The 27,897-nt window shown below is 34.7% G+C and overlaps 1 protein-coding gene across 5 annotated transcripts in view; it reads left to right on the forward strand.

The window, feature by feature from the left end:
- The window catches only part of Arid1b (AT-rich interaction domain 1B), a 417,341-nt gene that overhangs the window by 109,041 nt on the left and 280,403 nt on the right, over nucleotides 1-27,897 (forward strand). For all 5 annotated transcript variants that reach the window (XM_063232938.1, XM_063232940.1, XM_063232936.1 and 2 more), the window contains exon 3: nucleotides 17,720-17,869. In XM_063232938.1, coding sequence (XP_063089008.1) covers nucleotides 17,720-17,869 — 150 coding nt within the window. The remainder of the gene's footprint in view (nucleotides 1-17,719; nucleotides 17,870-27,897) is intronic.

The following is a 27,897-nucleotide window of genomic DNA, read 5'->3' on the forward strand; positions in this document are numbered from 1 at the left end:
ATGAAATAAAGTAGCAAGTCATCTTTCTCAAGGGAAACAAATTAATTTTTTACACAAACATTTACTTTGAAATATTTTTGATATTAAAGGCTTTGATATTTTATCCAAAGCATCATTTCTTTATATTGCATCATCCTTAAGTTCTTGTTTAAAACTATGGCTTAATATCACAAATTTATCATATAAGCTAAATTTATGCACTAAATGATTCAAAATGAAGACCTTCCCCCACCAATTTGCACCTGTCACCTCACTTTTGCCTTGCTTGTGGGTTTTCTGTATTGGTAGAAATTATATATTCTAATGCAGGTCTATCATATATATCTGAAAATCTGAAATCATCAGTTATTCAAAATCCAAAGTGTTTTGCATCCTGACATAATGTTCAAAATATTTCGGAATCTGGAGCATTGTGGATTTCATCTTTTTTGGAACAAGGATGCTCAATCATGAATGTTTATGCAAAGATCAAAAATCCAAAAAACTAAAATCTGAAACATGTTTGGTACCAAAACATTTTAGATTGGGAATATTTGACTGTATTTTTAAATTAACTGAAACCACTCAGATTGTTAAATTTTCAACTTTTAAAATTTGAGAGGGTACATATATTTGTCTCATTTGTAGCCTTCCTGCCTTTTTCTTTTTCCCACCCTGGTGCCTTTCTTGTGACCTCTGTCCTCCAGTGGTCTTAAACTCTCCTCCACTGTCCTCTGTAAGACAGACACTGCCTCCAAAGTGTCCTTCCCTTCTTGTGTCCCAGTCTGAGTACTACTATATCTCATTCGTGTTTTACTTATATGTCCTTCCCAATTCCTTCTGTCTAGTGACTGATACGGTAAGTACTCTGTGACTCAAGTAAGTGAATCTGCTGATTTCCTAATCCCAGCACATGGTTGAACTATTTATCTCTGAAAATAATTCCCGGTATAGTAAAGTATAATTGCCCATGTTTTTCCCAAAATAAGATTTAGCTGGAAAATAATCAGCCTTGAAACTAAAAATCAAAAAAGCCAACTCCAACCAGCCTGTCTTTACCTTACCTGCCTTGTAGAATAGCAATAGAGCAGGAAAATAGTGATGGCTAGTAAGGCAAAGAGAGGCCCTTAGGGCTGACATTTTTGATCTCTAGTTTTCAACTGATTGTTTCCAGCTAAATCTGTTTCTGGATAAAGAAGAAAGGCTTAGCCTTTGAAGGAATAGATCCTTTCCAGTGTAAACACTGCAAGGACTATGCATATTGGACATTATGAGAACAATTCCTCCTCCCAGTCCTTCTCTTAGCTACAGGTAATAAAATGAGGGAGTTAGTTTTTCAGCCTCTGACGTACAGAGAGCCCCTGAATGTGGGATTCAGGGAAGGTATCAGTCACTGCTTTGTGAGAAGATAGGCTAGTGGTAGAAATGTCTTCGAATGCAGAGTTCAGTTATAAACTCACTCCTCATTTTATTATGTATTTAAGACCAGAAAAAAATAAAATGAAGTTCTCACATTTGAAGTCTGTTCTGTCCCTCTGAAGAGTTAAGGACAAAGTCTCCAGCTATTTCATTGCATCAAATCTGTGTAACTATCTCCACATGGAGAGGAGGGGCAGGAGTGTGCCACTGAGGTCCCAGGACTGAATCATCCCAGGGGACTGTTTTTAGGTTCTGCAATTTACTAGATTCTGCCTTTCAAAGGAAGCAATTAGGAGCCAGGTTTGGGTGTTGCCTGTTGTGTTAGTTTTCCTATTGCAGGACAGAGTACTCAGCCCTTACAGAAAGAAAGGTTTAATTTAGCTCACTGTTTAGGGGGTTCAGTTCATAGTCAGCTGCCTCCAAGACAGAAACATCCTGGTGGAAGGATATGGCAGAACAAAATGTCTTAGTTCAGGTGATCTGGAGAGCAGAGCAGGGAATTGTAGAGAGGAAGGGGTGAGGGATCCTACATATAGTATCTAAGACCATACTTCTATGACCCTCTCAGACACCCCTAGCTATATGTTATACAGATCTGCTAGGCAGTCCTTGATACAATTAAATTGATTTTATCAGGATTAGTGATCACACTGCAGTCTGTGGAAAAATCTGGCTCTTTTGCATTATCATTGCTTTTATTTTTTCTACATTCATATATTATCTTACATATAATTTAAATTTAGGATTTGATGAATGAGTGCACTTACTCCCTTTAAAAAAGTCTGCAGGAATACCTGATTATGTTTTTTAAAAATTTATTTTATTAGTACATGTGTGTAGAACATAATTAAAAGGGACATACATTCCTTTTGGGAAATTCATGCATGTACATAACACATCTTACTCCTTTTTTCATCTTTTTTCCTTTCTTCCCTCCCCTCTTCTTCCCCCATCTTTTGACTGTCTTTGCTTTTTTTCTGGTACAGGTCTGTAGTATATAATGTTTACTTTCCTTGTATGAAGTTGATACTTGTTTATAACGTATCTTAACTTTTTCATCCCTTTTTCTTTCTCATCTTCTCTCCAACTGTCTCTTGACCCCTTTTTGAGAAAGATCTATCTGCCTACTCTCAAAAGATTATTTTAAAATAACATACTTCTCAAATTTTTCATATATGTCCTGGTTTTTTGTCATTGCTGTGACAAAATACCCTACATATAAAATGAAAGGAAGAAAGGCTTATTTAATTCACTCTTTGTGGAGGTTTCAGTCCATAATCAGCTGGCTCCAAGGCAGGGTGGTAGCCTGGCTCTGGGGCAACCCTTCAAGGCAGCAGCCTGCAAAAGCAGCCAGAGCAAAAGAGGGGAGAACAAACCTCTTTCCTCCCTTATATTGTATGCAGGCTAACACCACCTCTGTACCCCAGGGCAGATCTAACACTCACAAAATCTCTGTGCCTTCCTCTTGCACAGAATGAGGATTTTTAACCAAGTTAGGGTCCTACCTCCCTGCTGAGTCTCTTAGCTAAACTTCTAAATTTCTCAAGTTAACATGTCTATAAAAAGTAAACTTTTCAAATTTTCATTCTTGAGGTAGATGGTTTCTTAGCCCATTTATATCAACTTCATTATAAAAATATTTTTAAATCTTCATTTTATTGACAGGAGAGACAAATTATATCAAAAGAATATAGAAGCAACTACCCTCCTCACCATAGTGAATGAATTTTAGGCTGTTTATAACAGTATAGTTAAAAGAGACTCTCCTTTTAATATTCTGTTTAAAAAAAGCAAAACCCTGATTTGAGCATTATATATTTATATATCAAAACAGCACATGAGACCCTGTAAATACCTATTACTCATGTATTAGTTAAAAAGAATCTGATTCAAAGTTACACTTAAAAAGTGTGCACAAATGTGTATGCATGCACACACACACTTTATATGTGGCATGAAATGTACAAGGTAATAATAGATAGCCTGCTGTAAATGGTGTTTTTCCTCCTATTTCTTTGTACTCCATTCACATCCCCTTCTGAGCAAGATACTAGTTAGTAATTTCTTTATTTGCTCTTCTAAAATTCTAGTTCTCTTTTGGTAAATTGTGATTTTTCCGTCCCTTCCTTCCCCATCCCATCCTAACTCAGTAGTTATCTCAAAGAGACCAGTCTTTTCCATCTAGCATTCTGTTCACACATTACAGTCATGTGGTTACAGAGCTGACATTGCAGCCTCAGCAAAGGTTATCTCTTTAAAATTCTCTGAAATTCCCCTTTGACACATCCATTTTGGCAGCTGAGTTTGTATGGAAAGTGGTAAGTGGAAAATAGTGGCTCTTTTTGTGTTTAATAAAAATAGAAATCTTTGACCACGGGGACAAATACGCAAGAAGCTCCTCTGTAGACCACTTGGTTCCACATCTTCAGTATTTTGTATTTTAGGCTCTTGTAAGTGCTGACCTTACTATGTACCTCTGGACCAACAGGGTGGGTTTTTAAAATACGAATATACTGTAGCCTGGTACTTATCTTTAAATCTTAGCAGAATCTCCTGCTGTTTCAACTTTTATGTGAAATCATTTATACAGATTTGATTTTTGATTTTATAATATTTGTGCATTTTAAATGCATTGGTTACATTCACTTACTCAAAATTACCTGTTGTAGTTTGTAGTTTGAGTAACAATATAAGAAAAAAGTTGTAAAATCCAAATTGCTTTCTAGTGAGATGTGTATTCATTACTAAGTAAATGACCTCACAAGTGTGCTTTCTTGGGCCAGCACTTTTTTGGATGGGGACAACTAAATCCCTACGAGAAGGCAGCATAGGTCTTTTGTTTTCAAATTGCTTTTTCTAGGAAAATGTTACTTCTGTGAGCTGAATTGACCCATTTATTGTAATAAATTGCTTTCAGAACGTCTTCTTTCCATACCAACTATGACTGCCACTGAAATGGAGTTTTATAAATCACATTGATGTAGTCCCACAATTGTGATTTTCTCATTTAAAACTGACTGCATGTGTTTGGTATGGAAAATATTTATTTCTTAGTTTTGTTTTAAAATATAAATATTAGTAACTTTGAGGCCAAATCTTCCACAGTAGAAATGAGCATGGCACCTTTTACTGTAAAAATCTTTTTCCTGCTTATATTATTATGTAAATAAGACATGCAAGTTCATAAGAAGGTGAATGGCCTCCACACTATGGTTATGAAAGATTTTTAGGTCATTACTCTTGATACTGGTTCTATTTTTTGTGAATTAACAATTGATGTTCTTCAGTGCCCTCTTTTCTTTTGCTATAACAAATTTATTGTATATGTTGGAATTGAAAAAAATTTTAAAGGTAAATTATCATCCTCTATTTTATACTTTTCTTTCTCATGCTGCAGTTTTTTTCCTTTTATGTTTGTATTTTATCAAAATACAGGATGTAGACTTTATAGATCCGTGGTATCAAATCCCCTCAATGGATCCTTGGGACGAAAGTGTTTTAAAAGTACATAATTAGGACCTTGAGTATAAAACTACAATTATGTACTTGTGTGTTAATTTTGTGCACAAGTAAGACTTCAGTTCAATGCTGGTTGTAAATGAAAGGAAGCATTTTACTTCCAGTCAATTGCCTGCACTTTATGAATACTAAGTGAAATCTACTCTGATTGGCTGACCTGAAAAGGTGAGACCTCTACAGTAGTAGAAGCAAATATAAAATGTTTTTATAGATTTCTTTTGATCTGTGCTAGAAAAATAATCCTGCTTTTGTGAACCAGCCAAGCTTTCTGTGCCTATGGAATCACTCAGGCTATTTTACCTGCTATTTTACAGTGAGGACTAACAGAGTGGAAGCAGTTTATATAAGTGAGTGAAAATAAGATTCATAGTGGTATCCATAGCAGTTGATTAGGAATATAATAAAGATTTTAGGATGATGTGATAGATACTTCATGTATGCAGTATAATATTTATATTCCTTGTGGGGAATTAGTACATGCACATAATAAATTTTAATTTTTTCCCCCATATCTCCTCCTCCTTCCCCTTCCTCCCCCTGCCCATACATTTGTTTATAAAATTCTATGCATAATGGTTAGGGTATACTATATGAAGCTTACGGAGTTAATTCTATGAAAATTAAAAGACGTGCCACTTTACAAAACGGTTAATAGTGTTGCAGAATTTGTAATCCTAAAGAGATAGCATGGAGGGGATATGTAAACTTAATTTGAGAAAGGTATAAATAAATTCATGGATAACACATTCATAATGGGTATTAAGAAGAAATAAAGGCTGCTTAGGCCACATTTCTGACTTTTGGAAATTGAGGTCATGAGAGGCACTGCCATTTAGTTCCCACAGTTACAAAGAATACTCACTCTGAAGAATATCCATCTGACCTACTATTCACTTAAGCTGTTTTTTGCTAAATATAGAACAGTTGAGCTTAGAACAAGTTGTGAAATTTTGTAGGCAGTGTAATAATTGTAAAGAAATCTAAGCAAGATCATATGTGTATTATTTTGCCAGAGTATGTCTTTAAATTTAAATGTTACATTGTGGGTATCTTGGTAAGGAAGTTGAATAAATAAATTTGTCATTTACAGAGGTTTATTACTGATAACATGAGAACATTTCAGTGTTTAATAATTTTTTAAAAAAATAAATTTACTTTGAGATTGAAAACTTTTAAACTTTCTAAACTAAAGGGGTGGGTAAATTGCCCCAGATATGTTAAGTTACTTTTCACTGTAGCTTGAAGTTACCTTCTAGGAACTGATAACAGAAGGGAAAGTGGGCTCCAAAGCTATATGAAATACATGTAAGTAGCATGATTGTGTGGTTGCCCATCTATCCTGTTCTTGAGTGTAGTACAATACTTGATGTACTTGGAATTATCTTACTTTCTGTCATTGAAGGAAAGCTGGGCAGAGTTGAAAGGAACTTAGCTTTAGTGTACAGTGCATATATAGTGAAAACTCAAATGTACATTTATTGACTGTTGTTTTTCCAGTATATAGAATTACCAGAAAAATATGGAATTTTTTTCCCTTAACAACATCTAAGGATGAAATTTATTTTATGAAATAAGACAGTGGTTATGGGGGAGCATCTAAATTGTGAAATCTCAGTTGGAAACTTACCTTAAATGACCATAGAATGAAGCAGTTGTTATGAATTTGACCTTGTAAACCTTATTTATTATCTTGTATCACATTATTTTTGACTGGACTTGTTGACATAATAAAATTTACTTATGTACTTTGTTTCAGCCACTCATCATCACTTTAGCATCTGAATTCTTTGCTGTGGGGAATTTTCAGAATCTTATGAATGAAAAACAGTGTTTGATCTTTCTGTGAAATCAGAAGCCAGCAGGATTTACCACATTTTAGTGGAGCTGTTGTGCATTTAAGATTTTTCTTATGCTTTTGGCCTTCCAGTTTCTTGGAGTTTATCTGGAAGGGCTTAAATCTGTGATGAAAATTTAAAAATCACAGAGCTTTCTACTGTTAAAAATAAAGTTATAATATATTTTTTGATAATCTTTAGATGACAGCAGCAATAAATAACCTAAAATAAATTATTTTGTTCTAGGTTCATGAAAAACCCTGGGTTGGTTTAAAGTATGACAGCAATTGGTATAGATTCTCCTGGGCTATTAATCCTTCATGTACATATCACATAGATTTTCATACTCAAAACAGCGTTATGCTATCTGTATTTCTTTTGGACAGGGGCTACTATCCCTTAAGCCTTACTTCAGTAATCCATGGCAGAATTTTTAATTATTAAATATATTGTTTGTAATGAAAATAATTTTTATGGCTTTGTAGTATTGTATTGAATCTCTACTCCCTCTTTTTATTAATCCCTTATTAGTGGCCATTTAGATATTTAGGTTGTCTGAGTAAGGCTATATTGATGTCTTGGTTCAAAAATGTTTCCGTATTTTGTTTCATCTTTTTTCTTAAGGTACATTCTTAGAAGTTGAATTCTGAGTCAAAGGGGTATTGTTCAAGTACATACATACACACATACGAATTTGCATACTCACTGATTATTACATGCCCATTTGCTTTTTAACATTTTGGGTTTTGTAAAATTAAAAATCAGTATGAAGCATCCAGGAACATTCATTATTGTCAAATGGAAAATCATATGTAGGCTTAATAAATAAGGCAGAAATATTATAAACTTAAATGTTAACATTTTATGAAATTGTGAAGAAATGTGAGGTCAACAGTTTATTTCTCTTGTGTTAAATGAATTTACATTTTCAGCCTTTATCTTTAAGGAGTAATTTACTTATAATAAAATATCGAGATCTTAAGCATACATTTTGATGAATTTTGCCAAATATGTACATACATAAATGTGCCATCTGAATTAAGATTTAGAATGTTTCTATTACTCTCATAAAGTTTTCTCCTGCTTTCCAATCAATGCCCATATCCTATGAGCATTTATACTTTTTTTTTTTTTTTTTTTAAAGACAGGCGCTCTATGTAATTCAAGCTGTCTTGAACTCACTGCATAGCTCAGACTGGTCTCAAATGTACATCAGTCTTTCTGCCTCAGACTCCTGAGTGCTGCAATTACAGGCTCAGGTAGTTCTTTTAAAATTGTATAATTCTGATGGAAAGTGTGAATGCCATATTGCTTAGAACAAATGAATCTGAAGCTAATATAAAAGTTGTATAGAATAAGAACAATAGGTCTTGCAAAAAAATTAAGTCTTTTTCCATATATTATATCCAGAACTAATAATCACAGGCCTAAATGTAAGAACCTTACAAAGGCTAATAAAAGCCATTAGCTGCTGGTTGTGGTGGTGCAAACCTGCAATCTCAGCACTTGCCTGACTGCAGAAGCGGGTATTGTGGATTCCAGTCTGTCCTGGGCTACACACTTTGTAAGCTCAAGGCCAGCTTCAGCTACAAAGTGAGACCCTGTCTTGAAACAAAGAAAGAAGATAAGAACCCATGAAAGTCTTAGAAGAACACATAGGCAAAAACTTGCAAGCCTGTTATACCAAGTACATAAGCAACAAAAGAAAAAATGATAAATTGGACTACATCAAAGTTAAAATCTGTGCATCAAAGAACACTTTTAAAAAGAGCAAAAAGGGAACCCACAGAATGAATAAAATAATTTGAAGATCATACATCTGATAAGAGACTGAAGCTCTTCTGCAGCTCAACAACAGCAAAACCAAAGTTTAAAATGGTCAAAGGACTTGCATAGACATGTTTCTGTAAGATAAAAGTTGGTCAGTAAGCACATGAGAAAAGCTGCCCAACATATCATTAGGAAAATGCAAATGCACACCATCGTGAAATTGTATCCTTTTACACCCATTAGGATGACTGCTTTGGTGGGGTGAGAGGGAAATCAGAAAATAACAGATGTCATTAAGGATATGGAGACATTGGAACCTGTGTGCATTGTTTATAGAAATATGAAATGGTGCTGCTGCTGTGTAAAATAATGTGATAGTGTCGCAGAAACTTAAAAACAGGATTAATATCTGATCCAGCAATTCCACTTTTGAGTATATGTCCAAAGAATTGAAAGCGAAGTCTCAGACAGGTGCTTGTAAACTCATGTTCAAAACAGCATTATTCACAGTCATGTTTCAAAAGTTAGAAACAAGTGTTTACCACTGAATGAATGGATACATAAAATTTATGGTGTATACATAACACTGGTCTAAGATGAATAAAAATATGATACAAGGTAAAACATGAATGAAATTTGAAGATACTGCATGTTATAGCTTATAGCTGTATATCCCTCAAATCCTCATGCATCCATAGGTGGGTCTTTAGGGAGGTGGCTAGATCATGGGTGTGTGGGTATGTGATAACTGGATTAGTCACTAGTCTACCTGATTGGTTTAGGATAGTTCTGATTATGGTTGAGGGGAAGGCACACCATCCATGTGAGTGGCACCAACCAAAGGGCTTTTGCAGCCTGAATAGAATAAAAGGGAAAAATGCAGGCTCACTGTTTGCTGCTTCTTGCTTGTTTTGCCATTAGTTTTTTTCAGCTATGTTTTTCTGCCTTGGAGCCAAACTTCTAGACTGAAACTTCTACAGACTATGAGCCAAAACAAGCTTTTCTTGCTTTAGCTTGAGGGTGTTGAGTTTTTTGTCCCAGTAACAAGAATGTAAAACACTATACTAAATTAAATAAGCTAGCCACAAAAAAATATTGACAAACACTATGTGATTCTACTTAGAAGAGATAGCATAAATAACCAAAATATTCAGAGATAGAAAAGTAGGTTAGTGGCACCCCGAGGGGCGAGAGCCTAGGAAGAGAGTTTGGACTTGCTGTTTAGTGAGTTAGTGTTAGTTTGAAATGAGGACTTTCTGGAAGAGAGTGATAGTGGTGATTATTCTGTAAGAGTGTGAATGTCCTTAATGCCAGTGAACTCTACACTTATATAAAGTATTGAGATGGTACATTTTGTGTGTATTTTAGCACAGTCCAAAAGATACCAGTGGGTCTTTCAGCTGGGATGTTGAAGAAAAAAATGTTTATTTCATTATGTATTACAAATGTAGCATGTTCAAATTTGGAAGTGGTGCAGGCACCACATGTCTTTAATACTATCTGTTTGGAAGGTTCAGGTAGGAGGATTGCAAGTTCAAGGCCAACCTAGGCAACTCAGTGAGACCCTATCTCAAAATAAAAGCAAAAGGTGGGTAGTCTAGCTCAATGATAAGAGTGCTTACACAGTGTGTTCAAGGCACTGGATTTAATCTCTGGTACCCATGGTAAAAAATTCTGAAGGGGGAAGTTTTCATCTCATTAAGTATGTCTGTAATTCTTTTAGGACAGTGCCAAGCACTTCTTTTCCTTCAAAAATTGTTTTCCTGGAAAAGGAGGGATAAATTGATGATGTAACTACTTTTAGGTATGCATAATCAATGAGTTGATGATGAAATGAGTTGTGTCACTTTCAACACTTTAAGAAATCTCATAGCTAACAGTGTGGTATCTGTTCCAGATGATTTTTATGGGCTGTTAATGGTAGTAGAAGTTATGCTGGATGCTTGTTTAACTAAGGACAGCCTTCACATTTACATTGTTAGGGTGTGTGATTTATATAGTAGTACTGTGGGAAATGAAGTACGCAGATAACTTAAGCTCTTCCTAGAAGCAATGCGTTCTTCATACAGGAGTGACCTAAACTGGGAAGGCTTGTCTTGTGGGATTTGGACACAGTGGAACTGAGAATGTGTAAAAGGTCCAGGTTTACTGACTTTTAAGTGTTTCACAGATCCTTCAGTGTGGATCTGAGTTTTTCTCAAACTTTTTTGACTTTAGAACTAATTTTGTGAGATATAAGGGGTGATCAAAATATATAGTAAATGTCTAAATTTTAAAAATGCACTAAAAAGATTGCTATCATTCTCCCTTAAAATCTTCCCTTGGCTTTAAACACCCCATTGTTCTTGTCCTATATGAAGCAGTTGTGGAAATCCTTTTTCATGTTTTTATAAGTTACATGACTAAAAATCCTGTGAATGCTGCCACTGAAAGCCATCCAATGGAAAGGAAGAGTTGTAAAAAACAAGTGTGTCTTCATCTCCCTTACTTATTGGATCTGACTCTGTGCAAATTTTGACTCTTTTCCTGAAGTCAAAATGACCATGAAAGGTAAATGTTTTAAATCATTTCAGTACATTAAAGCAGCCATGACAGCATAAATAAAGACATAAAACAGAACTTCCAGAACTGCTTCAGAAGGTGACAAAAATGAAGGGGCAAGTATTTTCCAAGTAAGGAACAGTATTCTGAGGATAACTAATGGCACTATGTCTTTCACTATAATAAATTTAAAAAATCTAAGCATTAACTGCTTTTTTCAGGTATCTACCTCCTGTCTTACAGGATTAGGGTCCTTTATAGGAGCCAAAGGGAATTGTTGACCCAGTGTTTCTTTTTTGTTGGAGACTTAACAGCATGGGACTTCTCTGTGGAGGAGACCACAGCAAAGTCCTTCTGATCCTGTCCTGGCTCTTCCAGTTCAGAGAGGGATCAGTTCTCTGGAGTTGAGTGCTGGCCAGGCCAATGCATAGTGTCAAGGGTTCTCTGCAAAGTGCCTTTGTGTACTTCAGTCTGCCTGCAACTCTTCTTTTTCTATGTGTGCATTTTGAGAGTGGAAGGTTGCAAGGTATAAGCAAGTATTTTAGAATGTACAATTAGGAAATAATTTAATAATGAAGGAAAGATCAGGAACAAACATAATTCTTTATATAATCACAGAAAGATTATAGACATGTCCTTAGTGCATGGTAGGTAAGTGCTCTACCTCTGAGCTGTACCCCTAGTTCCATCTCTCTCTCTTTTTTTAAAAAAAGGAATAAAATGGAAGGCTGAAGCCCCACCCCATTTTTCCACTCCTTCTTCCCAGCGTGAGTCATACATTTCTTTTTTGATGCATGTTTTTGTACCTTTACTGTATGTATGTTCATAAATACATGCCACTATTTTGTGTATTAAAAGATATGAAAATGTTTTGTTGGTTTCTTTTTGACTCTATTGTGTTTGTTCGAGTTTTGAATCATCTTGATAAATGGTCTTATGTCTTCCTTTTACTACTAAGTGGAACTTAATTGTATGATTATGATAAAGTTAAGTTTTGCTATTTACCTTCAGTGCTAAAGTTGGATTGCTTTCTCTTCCTGATGATTGGTTACATTGAATATCCTTCTTAATACAAATGTCTTTCTTGAGTAAAGTATATGCTAAAGAGATGCATTGCTGGGTCAGGAGGTCAGTGGAAAACTGCTAAAACTTTTTTATAAAAACAAAGAAGAAGAAAGGGAACCTGAATAATTTCTTCAATTTTGAAATGTGAGCAAAATGTTTAGGATATGTTGAAATGAAAAATAAAGCCCAGAATTCTACATACTTAACATGATACAGAAATTAAAAGTTAAAACTTGTGTCCCTTATTGAGATAGTTTCCTGAAGTATATATGTGATAAAGTGGGTCATTTTTAGTTCTATTTTCCCTCTCCAGTAATATTTGGAAGGATTCATTTTTGTTTTTAAATTGAATAATTTTTTGTTATTTGTGTGTGCACATGCAACACTACAGATTTCTTTTACTTAGAATACATGAGACAGATTTCTGTTTTTAAGTAACAGAAAAGTTCTGACTTGGAGTTTTTGGAGATTTCTGTATGGCTTCGTGATACTGTTTTTTCTTAAATGATGCTAAAAGCATAGAGCATTTTCTGGGCAATAATGACTTACTAAGGTTAGAAATTAATGGCAAGGGAATTACAATAGTTAACACCCTTGTCATTACTAGTGTAAAGGTCAGTGTATTCTAATGTTGAATGAAAGCGAACACATATCAGAGTCAGATATTACAGGTGATTTCCATTTTATGATGTGTTGCTGGATTAAATTTTTATAGAATGATAGCTGCTTTAGTAAACCATTGAGCAGCAGCTATGGTCCCTTCCCCACTTTTTTATTTTACTTTCCTTCCTTATCCCCTCCTCTCCCTTACCCTTCATTTCCTATCCTGGGGATGAACTCAGGGCCTTTGCACAGAGCTAAATCACCAGCCATTTCTTCTTTTGAGACAGAGACTCGAGTTTTAGTTCAGGCTGTCTGCAAACTCCTGGTGATCCTTCTCCCTCAGCCTCCTTTGTGCTGGGATTACAGGCATCATGCCTGGCTTTATGTTTTGTTTTGAGACTTGGTCTTGCTAAATTGCTTGAGCTGGATCCAAACTTTTTTTTTTTGTCCTTAATTTGTATTTTAAAAAATTAATTTATTGGTTTTATATATATGTCTATATTGATCATATTCATCATAGGAAATTTGTGCCTATAGTATCTTGAGTCTTTTTTCCCTATTTCTCACCCCTCCCTTCAACTCCCCTTCCCCTCCTAATTTACAAAAGCTTTGTTTCCTTTTTTTACTTCTCTTATTTTTCCTTTTTCCTTTCTTCGTTTATTCTTTCCCTCTTTTGTTTCCCTTCCATATGAATATTTTCTTCCTATTTCCCAGTATCTGTTATAAATTTTGTTCTTATTTATCTTTTTAGTTTCTCACACTAAAGAAGTAATGTGATAGTTAAACATATGTAGCCAATTTATTTCACTTGTGAGTGTGGTCTTAAGGTGCATCCATTTGCCAAGAAATGTTTCAAGTTTATCCTCTTTTATGGCAGAGTAGTATACTCCATTGCATTTTTTTAAAACAACCTCACATTTTCTTTATTCATTCATCTGTTGATGGATACTTGGGTTTTCCCAAGATTTAGCTTTTGTGCATTGTGCTGCTATAAACATCGGTATATCACTAAGGTATGATGCTTTTAATTCACTTTGGAAGGTACCAAGAAGGGAAATAGCTGGGTAAATGGAAACTCTTAACTTTTAATTCTTTGATGACTTCCACAGTGGTTGTGCCAGTTTACACTCCCACCAGCAGTGGAGAAGGGTTTCTTTCTCCCTACGGTCCTGCTAGCATTTGTTATCAGTTGATTTATTGGTAATAGCCATTCTTTATAGAGTGAGATAGAATCTCAGTGTTTTAAAATTTGTATCTGTTAAATAACTGGTGATGTTGAACATTTTTTCATATGTTTATTTGCTGTTTGTACTTCTTCAACTGGGAAATATCTATTCCTTTCAGATGCCCATTTTTGGATTGGATCTTTAAAGTCAGGAGTATGACTTTTTTTTTTTTTTTAGTTCTTCATACTAGATATTAGTCCTTTGTCTGAGGAACAGCTGGGAAAATTCTTTTTCCCACTCTGTGGGTTATCTCTTCACTTGGTAGTTTCTTTAATTTGTACTACTATACAAAAGCTTTTTAATCTGACGGGATCCCAGTTATTGATTCTATATATTTCCTGTGCTATTGGGGTTTTGTTTATAAAGCCTTTGCCTATACCTATGTCTTTAATAATAGTTCTACCTATTCTATCTTCTAGCATATTTAATGTTTCTGTTTTAATATTTAGATGTTTGATCCATTTTGAATTTAGTTTAGTGCATGGTAAGAAGTATGAATCGAGGCTTAATCTTAAGCCTATATCAACCCAGTTTTTCTAGCACCATTTATTAAAGAAGTCTGTCTTCCACCAGTGAAGGTGTTAGAGCCCTTTGTCAAAAGTATTGTGGTTGAGTGTGTTTGGAATTGTTCTGCATTTTCTAACCTGTTCCATTGATCCTTGTGTTAGGTTTTTTGCTGGTACCATGCTGTTTATATCTCAGCAGCTTTGTAGTATAATTTCAAGCCAGGGATTGTAATACCCCTTCCCTTGCCTTTGTTGCCCAGAATTGCTTTTGCTCTTCTAGATCTCTTTGGGTTACAAATGAATTTGAGGATTGTTTTCTCTATTTCAGTGAGGTATGCTGTTGGTATTTTCATCAGGATTGCATTAAATCTGTATAATAATTTTGGAGGTACAGCCATTTTCACTATATTGGTTCTTGCAGAAAGGATACCTTTTCATTTTCTGATACCTTCTTAGCTCTCCTTTTTCAAAGTGCTAGAAGTCAATCTAATGAAAGAAGTTAACAACCTTTACATTGAGCTCGAACTTGTAATTCTGGTTCAGCCTTGAGGAGGGCTAAAATTACAGACACATGCCACTGCATCAGGCTTTAACTGGTGTTTCTTGACTATTAGGTCATCGTCTAGAAAGCTTACCTAAGTTAGATATTGCCCCTGTGGTAAAATAGATGAGTAAGGATATGAGGATGATTGTGTTTAAATTGTCCGACTGGTTGAGGTTTTCTAACTCAGATATTCTCTCAGGGAAATGATCTGCTTTACTTAGGGAACTGGCACGAGGGCCCTAGTCTACTGAAGAGCCCACTTGTACTGTTTTAGATTTCCTCATTTTAGGCTCATAGAGGTTTGAGGTACCAGTGTTTTGTCCCTAAGAGATGAATTATCAAGTATCTAAGAGAATAGCAGATTGGTTTTTTAATTGCAGAGGACTGTAGTAATGACTCCTAGTAAATGTTTTAAATGGTATGCCTTCTGCAGTCTGCCTTGTTCTGCCCCGTTATTACTATAGCTCCCACCTAACCTCCTGACCTGCTGACCTGCCCAAAACTTTCTGGAGCTGGAACAGATAGTAAAAGAGCCTGGTAAATTTGTGGCTGCTGCAGTGCCAGTAGGTTCCTACAATATGTCCTGTTGTTGTGCTTGGAAGACAGAGCCCCCATCCCTTCTCAAATGATGCTTCCACATTGTGTGTAAGGATTTCTTGCAAACCAGAAAGTTAGCATGTTCCTAGGAAAGTTGCTGGCTTGTGTTGACTGAGCTTTATAGTCATTTTAACACTGGCAGAAGTGTTATCCTCACTGCTTCAAATGAAACTGCAAAGATGCTTGTATGAAATATCGTATTAGATAGCAAATCAAACATATGGGCACTGAACTGGAGGGTGTGTTTTGTGGCAGTATATGGTATTCTAGCATGTGGAGTTATATTTATGGAAATTCGTTGGCTTGGCTTGTGGCAGGGACATACATTCATTATGAAATATCAAACTGTAAGATAAATAAAAGCGAAGAATTCAGCTGTTCTGTTTAATGGTTTTCAATACAAAGTCATCTGCTCAAATAGCCTAGCCTGTGTGATGAGAGGTATTGTAAGCCATTGTAGCCATACCTTTTGTTTTCATTAGTGTCAGGTTTTGAAAATAATCAGAATCATGTTGAAAGAAATGGGAACTTTATCTTTTAATATTATTTTCTTTTTATTCCATTGTATATGGTATAAATTACTGCATTAGTTTGTCTTACAGGGAAACGTATTAAGATTTTCTTTATTATTGGTTCTTTTTATTTATTCAGTATTTCTATAGTGAAATTGGCTTTTAAGTATGTAACTGGTATGCCTTAATTTCTTGAGTGTGTTTGTTGGCTTATGGGGATCAAGTTCTTGGAGTTCTCAGATGAACCATATTGTGCCATTAACATAGTGACTTCACCATTCTCAGCTCTGGAATGCTCTTGGCTGTCTTGATATTTTGCTTTTCTTTTCTTTTGCTTTCTTTTCTTACAGTTAGAGGGAAAAGTCAGTAGACATCTCATTTTAAAATTCTCAATTTTTGAAAAATAGGAAATACTATCAATATTATGTTATACAAGAAAGGATTTTCCTAGGAACAATAATTTTGACAGTTCTCAGATTCATGTAAATTAGAGAAGATTGATTTTAGCTACTTCGGTATTTATCTCTGGAGTTTACAATACATTCTGCTTTTTTTTTTTTGTCTTTTTCCTTTTTATCAGTACCAGGGATCGAACTCATGACTGCCTGCTTGCAAGGCAGGTGCTTACGCCGCTGAGCTAAATCCCCAGCCCCCTACATTCTGCTTTTTAACATTACCTATTTCATTAACTAAGAAAATACTATTCTGTATTACATATTTATTAATTGTCTTTCAAGAACTTATCTTGGTGGTTATATATGCATACGGTTGTTTTCTATGTGTTTGTGTTAGCTTTCCATCATGATAACAAATACCTATAATGATTGCCTTATAAAAATAAACATTTTGGATCACTGTTTTGAAAGCCTAGTCCATGATTGGCTAGCTAGCTGCATGATTTTGGATCTGAGGTGTTGTTCACCTCATAGCCAGGGAAAGAGAGAGAGGAAGAGGCCAGGGTCCCACAGTGTCTTTCAGTGGGATGCCTCCTGGACCTAAAGACTCCTTATTTCTTACACATACCTCTAACACATGGGCCTTTGTTTTAACAGAGTTTATTTGATGGTGAATGTGCCCCCAAACCCTTGCAAAAATGATAAATGAATTTGCTGATGTAATGGTCTGTATCTGGCAGAATATAATTGGGACATTCTAACTTCAGTTGTTCTGAACTTATAAACATGTGTACAGTGTATATGCAAACCACAGACCTCCTACAAAATATTAATGAGTTAGCTTAGACTACATGAGTTCATTTGAATTTTTATTGTTCAATGATAATTATGTCTCGATACTCTTGAGTATAAGTATTTTTGAATATCAGTGTTAGGAACTTTGTCTACTAGATTTTTATGACATCAGTACTTGATGTCTGATAAAATATGATTGTTTCAGGCAAAGTCAAATTATCCTTCGACTTCACTGATAATATGTGAATACAAGGCAGTACAAGATGACAGTTCATCTATTGAAGAGAGGATTAAAAATACTGGAGTCAACTGCTTAGCAAAAGTCCTACTTTGTGTTAATAAGTCGAATTTACACTTAATCTCATTTAATTGCATATTTGATTTTGTGTTTTCTTTGCTTGACTTTTTAACAGATGCCACCTCAGTATGGACAACAAGGTGTGAGTGGTTACTGCCAACAAGGCCAACAGCCATATTACAACCAGCAGCCACAGCCCCCACATCTACCACCCCAGGCACAGTATCTGCCATCCCCATCCCAGCAGAGATACCAGTCACAGCAGGTGAGCACAGCCTCTGTTCCCCAGCTTTCGTTTTCTGCTCCAGCTCTGTATTCAGAAGCAAAGATGTTCTGCAAATAGTCCTGTTCTATTCTGATAATTGTGTTTACAGGGGGGAAATGTTAGTTTTGAGAAAGTGCAAACCTATAATCTAATCTAACTTTTTCTCTTTTTTTCTGTCTTCTTCCCTCTCTTCTTATTTCCCTTTCTCCCTTTATTCACTCCTTTCTGCATGTCTGATATTGATGAATAGGAAGAATGAGTAGTTTGATAGATGCTTGCTTTTGTGGTTGGTGACAGCAGAAAATGTCACTCATTGCAAATTGTCATTTGTGTTTGAAATCTTTCAAGAAAGCATACTAATGCTTTGTTAAGGCTCATTCAGGAAAATGATTTTGCTGATCATTTAATCCCACTTGCATAGTATTTTTATCTTGATCTTTTTGGTTTTGTTTTAGTAAGTTTTACTGCATGAAAACATTGTTGCCTTTTGACAGTAGTATTCTCTTTAAACTAGCTTATAAACAGATAATTACTGCAATTACAGTATATTAAGCTACTAACCGGAATCATCTGCTTTGAATATATTAAACCATTTCTACTTTGAATCAGCCTCTTCACTCTTTAAGTTTCTAGGCTATATGTTTTTGTTCACATATTAAGAAAAATAATACAAAGAACATAATATATTTGATAAAATGATTCAGTTTCATTTTGTTTGTAGACTGTTGCTTATGAGCAGAGTTAAGAACGAGTTGTGAGAGCAGGATTGTCTTTCTGGACCCAGATAGGACTCATAGCTTTTCCAATCATAATAAACACAAAGTGAAACTTTCCATTTCGTATTTTCCTCTCCTCTTCTTTTTCTCTTATGAGGTAGAGTGACAAGGGAAGATGAACATATGTGACATGGACTTTGATCATTTTGTAGGTCTACTCATATGGATTGAATAGTTGTTGATCTTAAGCCAACTATATAAATATACTGAGTTTAATTTAAATCAACTTTGAATTTCTTAAGTATTTTATTAAGTTTCTGGGAGTCTTCTGTGTGATTTTGATTACAGAGTTCTAGAGTTTGTGGTTTTAAAGAAATGTTAACTACTGGAGACTTTGAAGATCCTATACAATCTTACTTTCTATATATATATTTTCAATATTTTGGTAATATATGTAGAAATTATAGAAGTAGCGATGTACATTATTCAGGGTTAACTGCTAGTAGTTTTTATTAAAGTATGTGGACATTGTAAAGCCTTATAACATCAGTCTGTTAAGTGACAGATTGATGCCTAGGTTTTTGATAAAGTTATTGGCTTTTTAAAGAGACTTTCTGAACATTATTGGTCTTATCTGTAGACATGGAATGTTTTGTCATGTTATCAAAATTTAAGGACTCAATAGAGGGATTACATTACTCATTTTACTCTGTAGTGCGCTGAAGTGAAACTGTGATTGTAACAACCTGTCTGATTAAGAATTCTGAATGCCTGTTATTTCCTTTAATTTCAAACTCAAAATTTGTTTCCTTTATGGAACATTCACTGATGACTTCCAGCAGATGGCAATTAGTTATTTAATATCCTTCACATTTAAATATGGAAAACACTATAGATAAAATCTTTTTAATGAATACTGTTTTACTGTGCTTAATTTACAGGTATTTCTTGGTTTGATACTACCATTATTTTATTGATTTGAATACAGTAATATGATAATGCTGTAATACTATGTACCACCATGACTTACATAAATATGGTAACTTTTGCTCATGCTGAGTAAAATCTAGCATTACTTAGAATACATTACAAATATTTATGTGTTCAAACTCATGAGCTAAAAGATAAGAGTATTTTAAAAGTTTCATTAAACTCACAGTAGTATTTAAAAAAAAAAAAAAGCTAGAGACCTTTAAGTGACTTACGCAGATGGTCTGGTAGAACAGGAAGAGTCTTGATGTTTAGGAAGTTGGAAGACCAGGTTTATATCTGGAAAGTTACTGTAAGAAATTAGATCTAACATTGCAGATCTGGTTAACACCTCTAAAAACCCCACATCAATCCTTAAATGAAGTTAAAATTGCCAATAGAATATTACCAAAATCAAGCCAGATTTTAATAAGGTATACAATCAAATTCATGTTTATGTTTAAATGCCTAAGAAGCTTAACTATATTTAATCAATCAGCATTTCATAACAATCAGACTATTCTTTCATGCAGGGTCTCTTTTTGTCTCCAAGCACAGTTTCCACAACCTATTGATTTTGCAGATGGTCAGCAAGTAGTATTTTATGTCTTTTGTTAATGCAGTTGATACAAAAGTTAATTTTAGGGTTCCATTAAGGTCTCATTTTTTTGTCTTTAACATTTTTTAATGTGCTTACTGCCTTGACTAATCAATATATTTACATGCTTCAATTAGAAAGCACAAGTAAAGGTTACACAGCAGAATCTCTTTCCCATTTTAGTTCTCCCTACTCACTTCACCACCTACCCCACCCTTTGCCAGATAACCATTATATTAGTTTAGTGTATGTCTTTCTGGAGATTGTACAGTCTCACATTAAATTTCTACTGTATTTTTGTTCACATGATAGCATACTATAATTTACTATGCATACTCTTGTTTTTTTTTTTTTAATCTCTCTACTCCCTTAAATATATTTTCTAGAGATCTTTTCAGAGGAGAACATAGTTATCCCTCATTATTTTCTATAGCTCTGTTTCCTTATACAGGCATACATATTTAACTATTTTTCTTTGATGGGGTTTTAGATTATTTCTAGTTGCAAATATGCAATTTGAATAGTGCTGCCTTGATAAATTGTGCATATATCACTTTAAACAGACAAATAGTATGTGTAGGATAAAATTGCTAATAGCAGCAGTGCTGGGTAAAAGGGAATGTGCATTTGCTCTTTCTGGTAGATAGATACTGTTTCTGGTAGGTAGATGGTAGAGGATATGCCAGTTTATTCTCCCATGCTAATCCATATGTTACAATGTGGTTGTTTATATCTTATCAGTATCTGATAGTACAGTTTTAATTTACATTAATCTTATTAGTTGTGGTATCTTACATATTTAAATATATGTGTTTGGTCTTTCTAAATGAATTTATGAAAACCCTAATTGTATAAGGAAGTTGATTTTTTTTTTTTTTTTTTGGTGTCAGGAATGGAACTCATGACCTCGCCCCTGCCAGGCCAGGTGCTTATGCTGCTGAGCTAAATCTCCAGCTGTGATGAATTATTACTGCCCCAATCTTGTCATTTGTCTTTTGACATTAATTATGGTCATTTTTTTGTAAAACAAAGTGGTTTTGTTAAAAAAAAAAATTGTGTTGTATGATCTCTGTATTTTTTTAGTGAAAGTTCAAAAGTCCTTCCATATTCTAAAGTTATAACTTTTTCCATGTTATTTTGTACTGTTTTCATATATTTGTTCTCATTTTTCACTCTTTGCAGTCTGTAGAGATACAGACTGACTTAGTCCTACTTTTGTTTGTTTGTTTGTTTTGTTTCTTTTCTGCAGATGGCTACTTGATTTTTTAACTACCTTTTTGTATGTGTGTGTAGGTTGTTGTATCCTTCAGGGTTCTCCAGAGAAACAGAAGTGGTAGGAAGTGTGTATATGTGTGCAGTTTATTATACGAAATTGTATAGTAACAGAGCCTGCCAAGTTAAAAAAAAATGCAAAATTTGCATTGTTGGCTGGCTGGCTTGGCTGGACACTAGCAGTGCTGAGGGTACTGATGAGGTTGAAATTGGAAGGCAAGCTGCTGAAGTCTGTCCTGCTATGGAAGGCCCCTCTTTTTATTATAGTCTGATCTTTATAGTAATTGAATGAAGCATACTCACATGACAGAGGGCAATCTGCTTGGCCAGGTCATCAATTTAAATTGTTAACTTTGCACAAAAATAGCCTCCCAGTCAAGTTGATACTGGAGTGTGTGTGTATATGTTTGGGAGAGGGGTTGTGTAGTCCTAGAGGTTGAACCCAGGGTCTGGTGCATGGTAGGTACTACCACTGAGCTATAGCCCAACAAAATGTAACTTTAACAGCTATTCTTTCCTCCATTCATTGGAGATGTCACTTTTATCATTTGCTGAATTTCCTCAGATACAGCCTTCTGATTTATTCTGGAATTTGTATTCTTTTTCCTTTGGTCATTTTGTTAATGTATTAATGCTATAGTGTTTTATCATAGTTTCATGTCTGATGGTATTAGTATATCCTCGTTATTCCTTTTCAAAGTTGTCTTGGCTATTTGTGTTTGCTTTGTTTGTGGTGGGGGAGAGAGGTTCTTTTTGAGACAAAGTTTCCTTCTACAGTTTCATACTGAACTGAACTTACTTTGTAGCCCATGCTGGCCTCGAACTTGCAGTGATCCTATTCCTCAGATTCCCAAGTTCTGGGTAATATAAACTATCCAATTCTTGCTGTAGTTTTCCCTAAAAATTTTGTCTTTTTTGTTAATATAATTGAGTTTTTCTTTAATTATATCTTTTTGTTTGAAACAGATGGGGTTTATTAAGGAAAAAAGATAACACAGAGAAGTAACTTTCTTGTACAGTTTTGTCTGTTGAAGCCTATTGACCCAATGGCTGGAATATGTAATACAAGGTTAAATTTATTAAGCTTCAGGTGCTGGGAGCTTCAGGTCAGGGAAGGTGCTGTAATAAGGAGCTTTAGGAACCTCATGAAAAAGTAAGGGCAAAGGTTGAGATTGGGGAGAAGTGTTTAAATAGGGTTGTGTGTCTCCTGGATGACTCTTAAGAGGGGATTTAGCAAAGCAAGAGTTGAACCTCAGTTTGTTGCTCTCAAAGAACTAGGAGCATTTGTGAGGATTAGATATTTTCATTTTTAGAAGGAGGCAGAAGAATTTAAGTGGGTCACAGGTATCATTGGTAAGGAGTGGTGTTAGAAGAGCAGTTGCTTAGCTGTTTGTATTTTGTTTGGCCCATCATTTTCTTGTTTCAGTTCTTTGTGTGTTATAGGAACCCTGCATTCTGTCTATTCTCACAACCATACCCAACCATCACCACCTCCCCATTTCCTATCCCTCTTCCTGAGTGGTATGTCTCCATTTCACCATTTTGATGAATATTAAATTTCTTTGTTGCCTGTCTTCCAAAAAGAGCTGTTATACTTTTTTTCTTAGGATTATTCCCACTTTTATTTGCTATTACTGTAAATTATATTTTTTAAAATTACATTTTCTCATTGCATGCAGGTATAAGTGCCTTTATATATATATATATTTTGTGTGTGTATCCAGTAACCTGAGTTGTTAATGTTTCTAATTGTGATTATGTGTTGATTCTTTTAGACCACCAATGGCAAACTTTTAAAACTTTCAGTGATACAAACTGCCTGCTGTCACATATGTCATAGGTTAACCACTATTTTAGGCTTTCCTTTACTTCTTAAAAATGATTTTCTTACCCTTTCTTTTAAATCAAACTTTTCTTTTTTATCTTTCTGCAGACTAGCATGTCTAAAAGTATTATTTGAGGACTACTTAGCCTTTCTTGCATTATCCCTGATTGAAATGATGACTTGTCAGCATTTCATAATTAAATATACTGTTTACTCAGTTACTTTTTCTCCCTTTTTATAGCTTCCCACTTTAATCCCTTTATTTTCTTGTTCTTAAGTTTTTTTTCCATGATGTATACTAAATTTTATCTCTTTGGGTTACCTATCAAGACACTTGTTCCACTGATAGTGTATTGCTGTGGTAAATTTATTCCTTTAATAAAATATATTAAATCAAACTTGTATTATGGACTTTATATGTTGTTTTTGCATATTGAATTCAGTTTTCCATTTATTTTGATTTCTTGGATCCGTGTTCGTGAATGAGATTGACTATAATTATCTTTTGTGAGGTTTTGTGTGTATACTGGAGAGCTTCACAAAATGAATTGGAGATTAGTACTTTTTCTGATAAATGGAATTTGTACTAAGTTTGAAATTATTAGTTCTTTGAATTATTAGTTCTTTAAACACTCAAAGAATGTTTAATAGAAGTGTTTGTAAAGCTATGAAGGTTTGTATAGGTCTCAAATTTTAGATTTGCCTCACCCCTTATTTTGTTTAATATGTGGTTCTGTTTCTTCCTTTTGTGATTACAGGCATATTCTAGTTGTATATTTTTTCTTGAATAACTTTTGTTTGAATGTATTCCTATATATTTAGGAATTTATCCATTTATCTAGATTTTCAACTTTATTAACATAAAGTTCATAATGCAGGGGTCTTTATTACTTTAATCTCTGAAGCCTCCAGAGTTAAAATATTTTTATTTTATAATGTCCTATATGGCAGCTTCCACATGTCCCCTTTGTTTTGTGTGATCTGGTGGGTTGAACTCAGGACCTTCACGTTGAGCCACACCCTCCAACCTTTTTTCATTTGAGACAGGTTCTTTCTTAATTGTCCAAGCTAAACGTGAATCTACCATCGTCCTGTCTCATCCTCCTACAGTGCTGGTATTGCAGCAATGCACTACTATGCCTGGCTCTTTTATTCCTGATAAAAGCTTGTCTAAATCAACTTTAAACTCTGTCTTTATCATATAGTCTTTTAAAATTTTTGATAAAGTTCTATTCTTATCATGATTACCTCTTGCTTTCTACTTTACTAATGTTTATTTTATTCCTTGTTTCCTCACTCAAATGCTTTGCTTATTTTTACTTTTTTTGTCTCATGAATATGGCTAAAAACTTTCCTCTTAAGTACTGCTTTGGCTGAATCAAATTTTGATAGGTGTTATTTCTGTTTTTTTTTTTTTTTTTTTAGTTGTAAGACTTTTTTAAAATTCATTTTTATTTTTTCCCCAGATGATTTTATTGAGACCTGAGTTTCCACTCTGCTTCCTCAGAAAGATTGATTAGTTTTTGCTTTGCCTGTGGTGGTAGTCATCTGGAATTAGGTTTTGCCTTTTATTTTATGAAATTTTTATTACAGAAAAATCCTTAATAAACATAAATAGAATATTGTCAAGTAGACATATACTGTCATGTAGTTATAATGTTGCTACTATCTTGCTACATTTGCTTACTTTCCTCCATCATCTCCCATCCACTGTAGTCTCCAAAATACTTTTAAGTTGAATCAAAGACGTAACATTTCATCTCCCAATAGTTCTACATGTGGCTATAAAGAATAAGATACATAACTATAATTCTGTCATCACACTTTACTAAGTTAAATCTAATTCTTTTTATTGACTAACCTTCCTGTATCTGGATATCTTATCCTTAGAATGCCTAGGTTGGTAAATTGCTTGGTTTTAGCCTTTTTACCTAGAATACTCCCTGTCCTCCTGGGTCAGTTATACTGTAGAGTGGCTTTATCTGACTGTTTTCTCCTGATATGGCTGAATTTGTCCATCTATTTCCTGTATAATTTAGCTCTAGGGACTGAAGAAAACATTCATTTATGTTTCTGTAAGTCACGTCCCCAGTACTTTAGAGTACTCTTGTTCACATGAAGGATCTATGACCCTCCAGTTATGTGAGTGACCTCCACATAGCTCAAACTTTTCACACCTTTCCACTGCTAGTTTTCTTCAGCTGAGGCCTTGGAGATTTTGACCAAAAAAACAAAAAAACTTTGTTGTTATACACAAAACACGAGCGGGTTCTAGATGCAGATCATTAGCTGTTTGTATTGCTTTATTTATATATATATATATATATATAATATAACCTTGATTTGCTAGAATAATTCATTCTGCTGTCTAAAACACTTATATAACCAAAGTAGAGAGATAGATATAGACAGATGGACAACCAGTTGTAATCTGTGGCATTCAGCATGACATATTGAAGATATTGCTCATTTATCAAATTAAAATTTCTTAGATATATTGTACAATACCAGTACAGACCAAGTTACCTGTAATACAAGGTTTCACTGTACAGGAGAGTTTTGAAAGTGGTGTGGGATATGGGAAGGTGATCTGTTGGATCAGTGTCTCCTACTGTAGAATAATCCGGCAGTCTTGCATCATAACCAGTATGTCTCATTTGATTTTTTTCTATCGGTACTGGGAATCAATCTCATGACCGCGTGCTTGCAAGGCAGGCGCTTATGCCATTGAGCCCCTCATTTGATTTCTTTACCTTTGATCCCCATCCCCTCATTTGATTTCTTTACCCTTGTGACAACTATTTCCTTGAGATCTGGTCAGTACATATAAATTAACATGTTTCCTTCATTTTTTTGAAGTCAAATTCATACATCGTATATGAGCTACTATATACAAGATATCAAACATTATTATAATGGCACAATGGAAAGAAATTAGGAAAGGACAAAAATTCACTCATAATAAAGTGTTTTTCCAAAATAAATACTTGCATGAGAGGACTTGTAAAAGAGGCAGAGGCACCTTAGTGTATGATAACTGTGTACACAGGAGACCATTGAGTGACCAACTTAGTACTGCAAGCAAGCTAGGCATTGCATTGCATGCCTATAATACCAGCACTGGCTCTTTGGGAGACTGAAGCAGGAGGATCACAAGTTTGAGTCCAACCTGTACAATTTAGCATAAGATCTTGTCTCAAAAAAAAAAAATATATATATATATGTATATGTATATGTGTATATATGTGTGTGTGTGTGTGTGTGTGTGTGAAAAGGGAGGCTGGGGATGTAGCTAATTTTAAAGACTTTAGCTTCTGTCCCCTGAACTGTCCAAAGCAAAACAGCAACAACACCCCTCCCCTCCAACACTTCACAAAACCTTGTAGACTGTGCTCCCATTGGAATAAATACCATACTGTAGTAATGATGCTGAATGAATATATAGGAGAACATTTAAAACATTATGTTCACAGAAGTGTTTGAAAAGGGGCATATTATTCAACAGTATGGAAATAACCTAAATTTACAAATAAAATAACATTCTTAAATTGCTAAAATTATTTTCTTTTGCCTTATATATGTTTTTCTCAAACAAGTAATGACTCATTGTATTTCTTTATTCTTGTGCCTTTCCCCATATTACTAGTTCCAGCAGCATAGCAGATTAGATAGGCTGAGTGCCAGAATATATGTGGGTCAGAATATCTAAGTGGTGCCTCAATACCTCAGATTCACTGAAACGCAGTTGAAAATCTCATTTGTAGTTTTTCATACCCCTCATGTCATCGTTTTTTTTCCTCCTTACTCAACTGAAAGTTTTAGTGCGTCATTAATTGTCACTCTTTTGCAAGTACTCTTAAATGACCCCTGTCTCCACATTTTATAAACTACTCCTACAACCCAGAGGGAATCCACTTTCCCACTTGTTTAGCTCAGGGTGTGTGAGTGGGGGAGAGAACACCTGGTAGTCCTTTAATTTCATTACCACAAACTTGAGATAATCTTTTCCTGTAGCTATGTGTTTCCTCAAGGCTGTTTCATATCCCTTCTGTCTTCAGACCCAGCAGCTTCACTCTCTAATCCCCACTGCCTGATGATGTGTCCTGTTCCACTGAAGGAGTAAATAGAGAAGTAATGCATACCAGCAGCTTGAGTCCCCCATCTCCTCTGCTTCCTTGGCATGTGCACTTTGCTTTCCTGTGCAGGCCCTTCTCTGTCCTTGGAACACTGAGGAACTTTTCTTTCCCTGTGTTCCTTCTCTTCTGGCATTATTCATATCCTTTTCTGTCATTCCTTGGCATTAAAATGTGCCATTATTTCTCTTATCAAACAAAGCAAAACAAAGCAAAAACTAGGAGCCTGTTTTTCCCATTTCTTGCTCTTCTAATTTACAATTATCCCTTAAATGTACTTCATTATAGACTTTTAATTCTACTACTTTACAAAATAGCTTTTTCAATTCTGCTCTTTTTCTTTATAAATTGACAGGAAAAATTGTATGTATTTACCATGTATACCACAATGTTTTGAAGTATGTATATATCCTAGAATAACTAAGTCTAGTTAACATTTAACGTATGTGTTGCCTTACAAGATTTTTTTTTGTAGCAAGAACAGTTTATATCCACTCTTAGCAGTTTTTAAGGAT

This window comes from Cavia porcellus, unplaced genomic scaffold, assembly GCF_034190915.1.
Source record: "Cavia porcellus strain 051 isolate PalLab524CR breed Dunkin Hartley unplaced genomic scaffold, mCavPor4.1 scaffold_22, whole genome shotgun sequence".
NCBI classification, from domain to species: domain Eukaryota; kingdom Metazoa; phylum Chordata; class Mammalia; order Rodentia; family Caviidae; genus Cavia; species Cavia porcellus.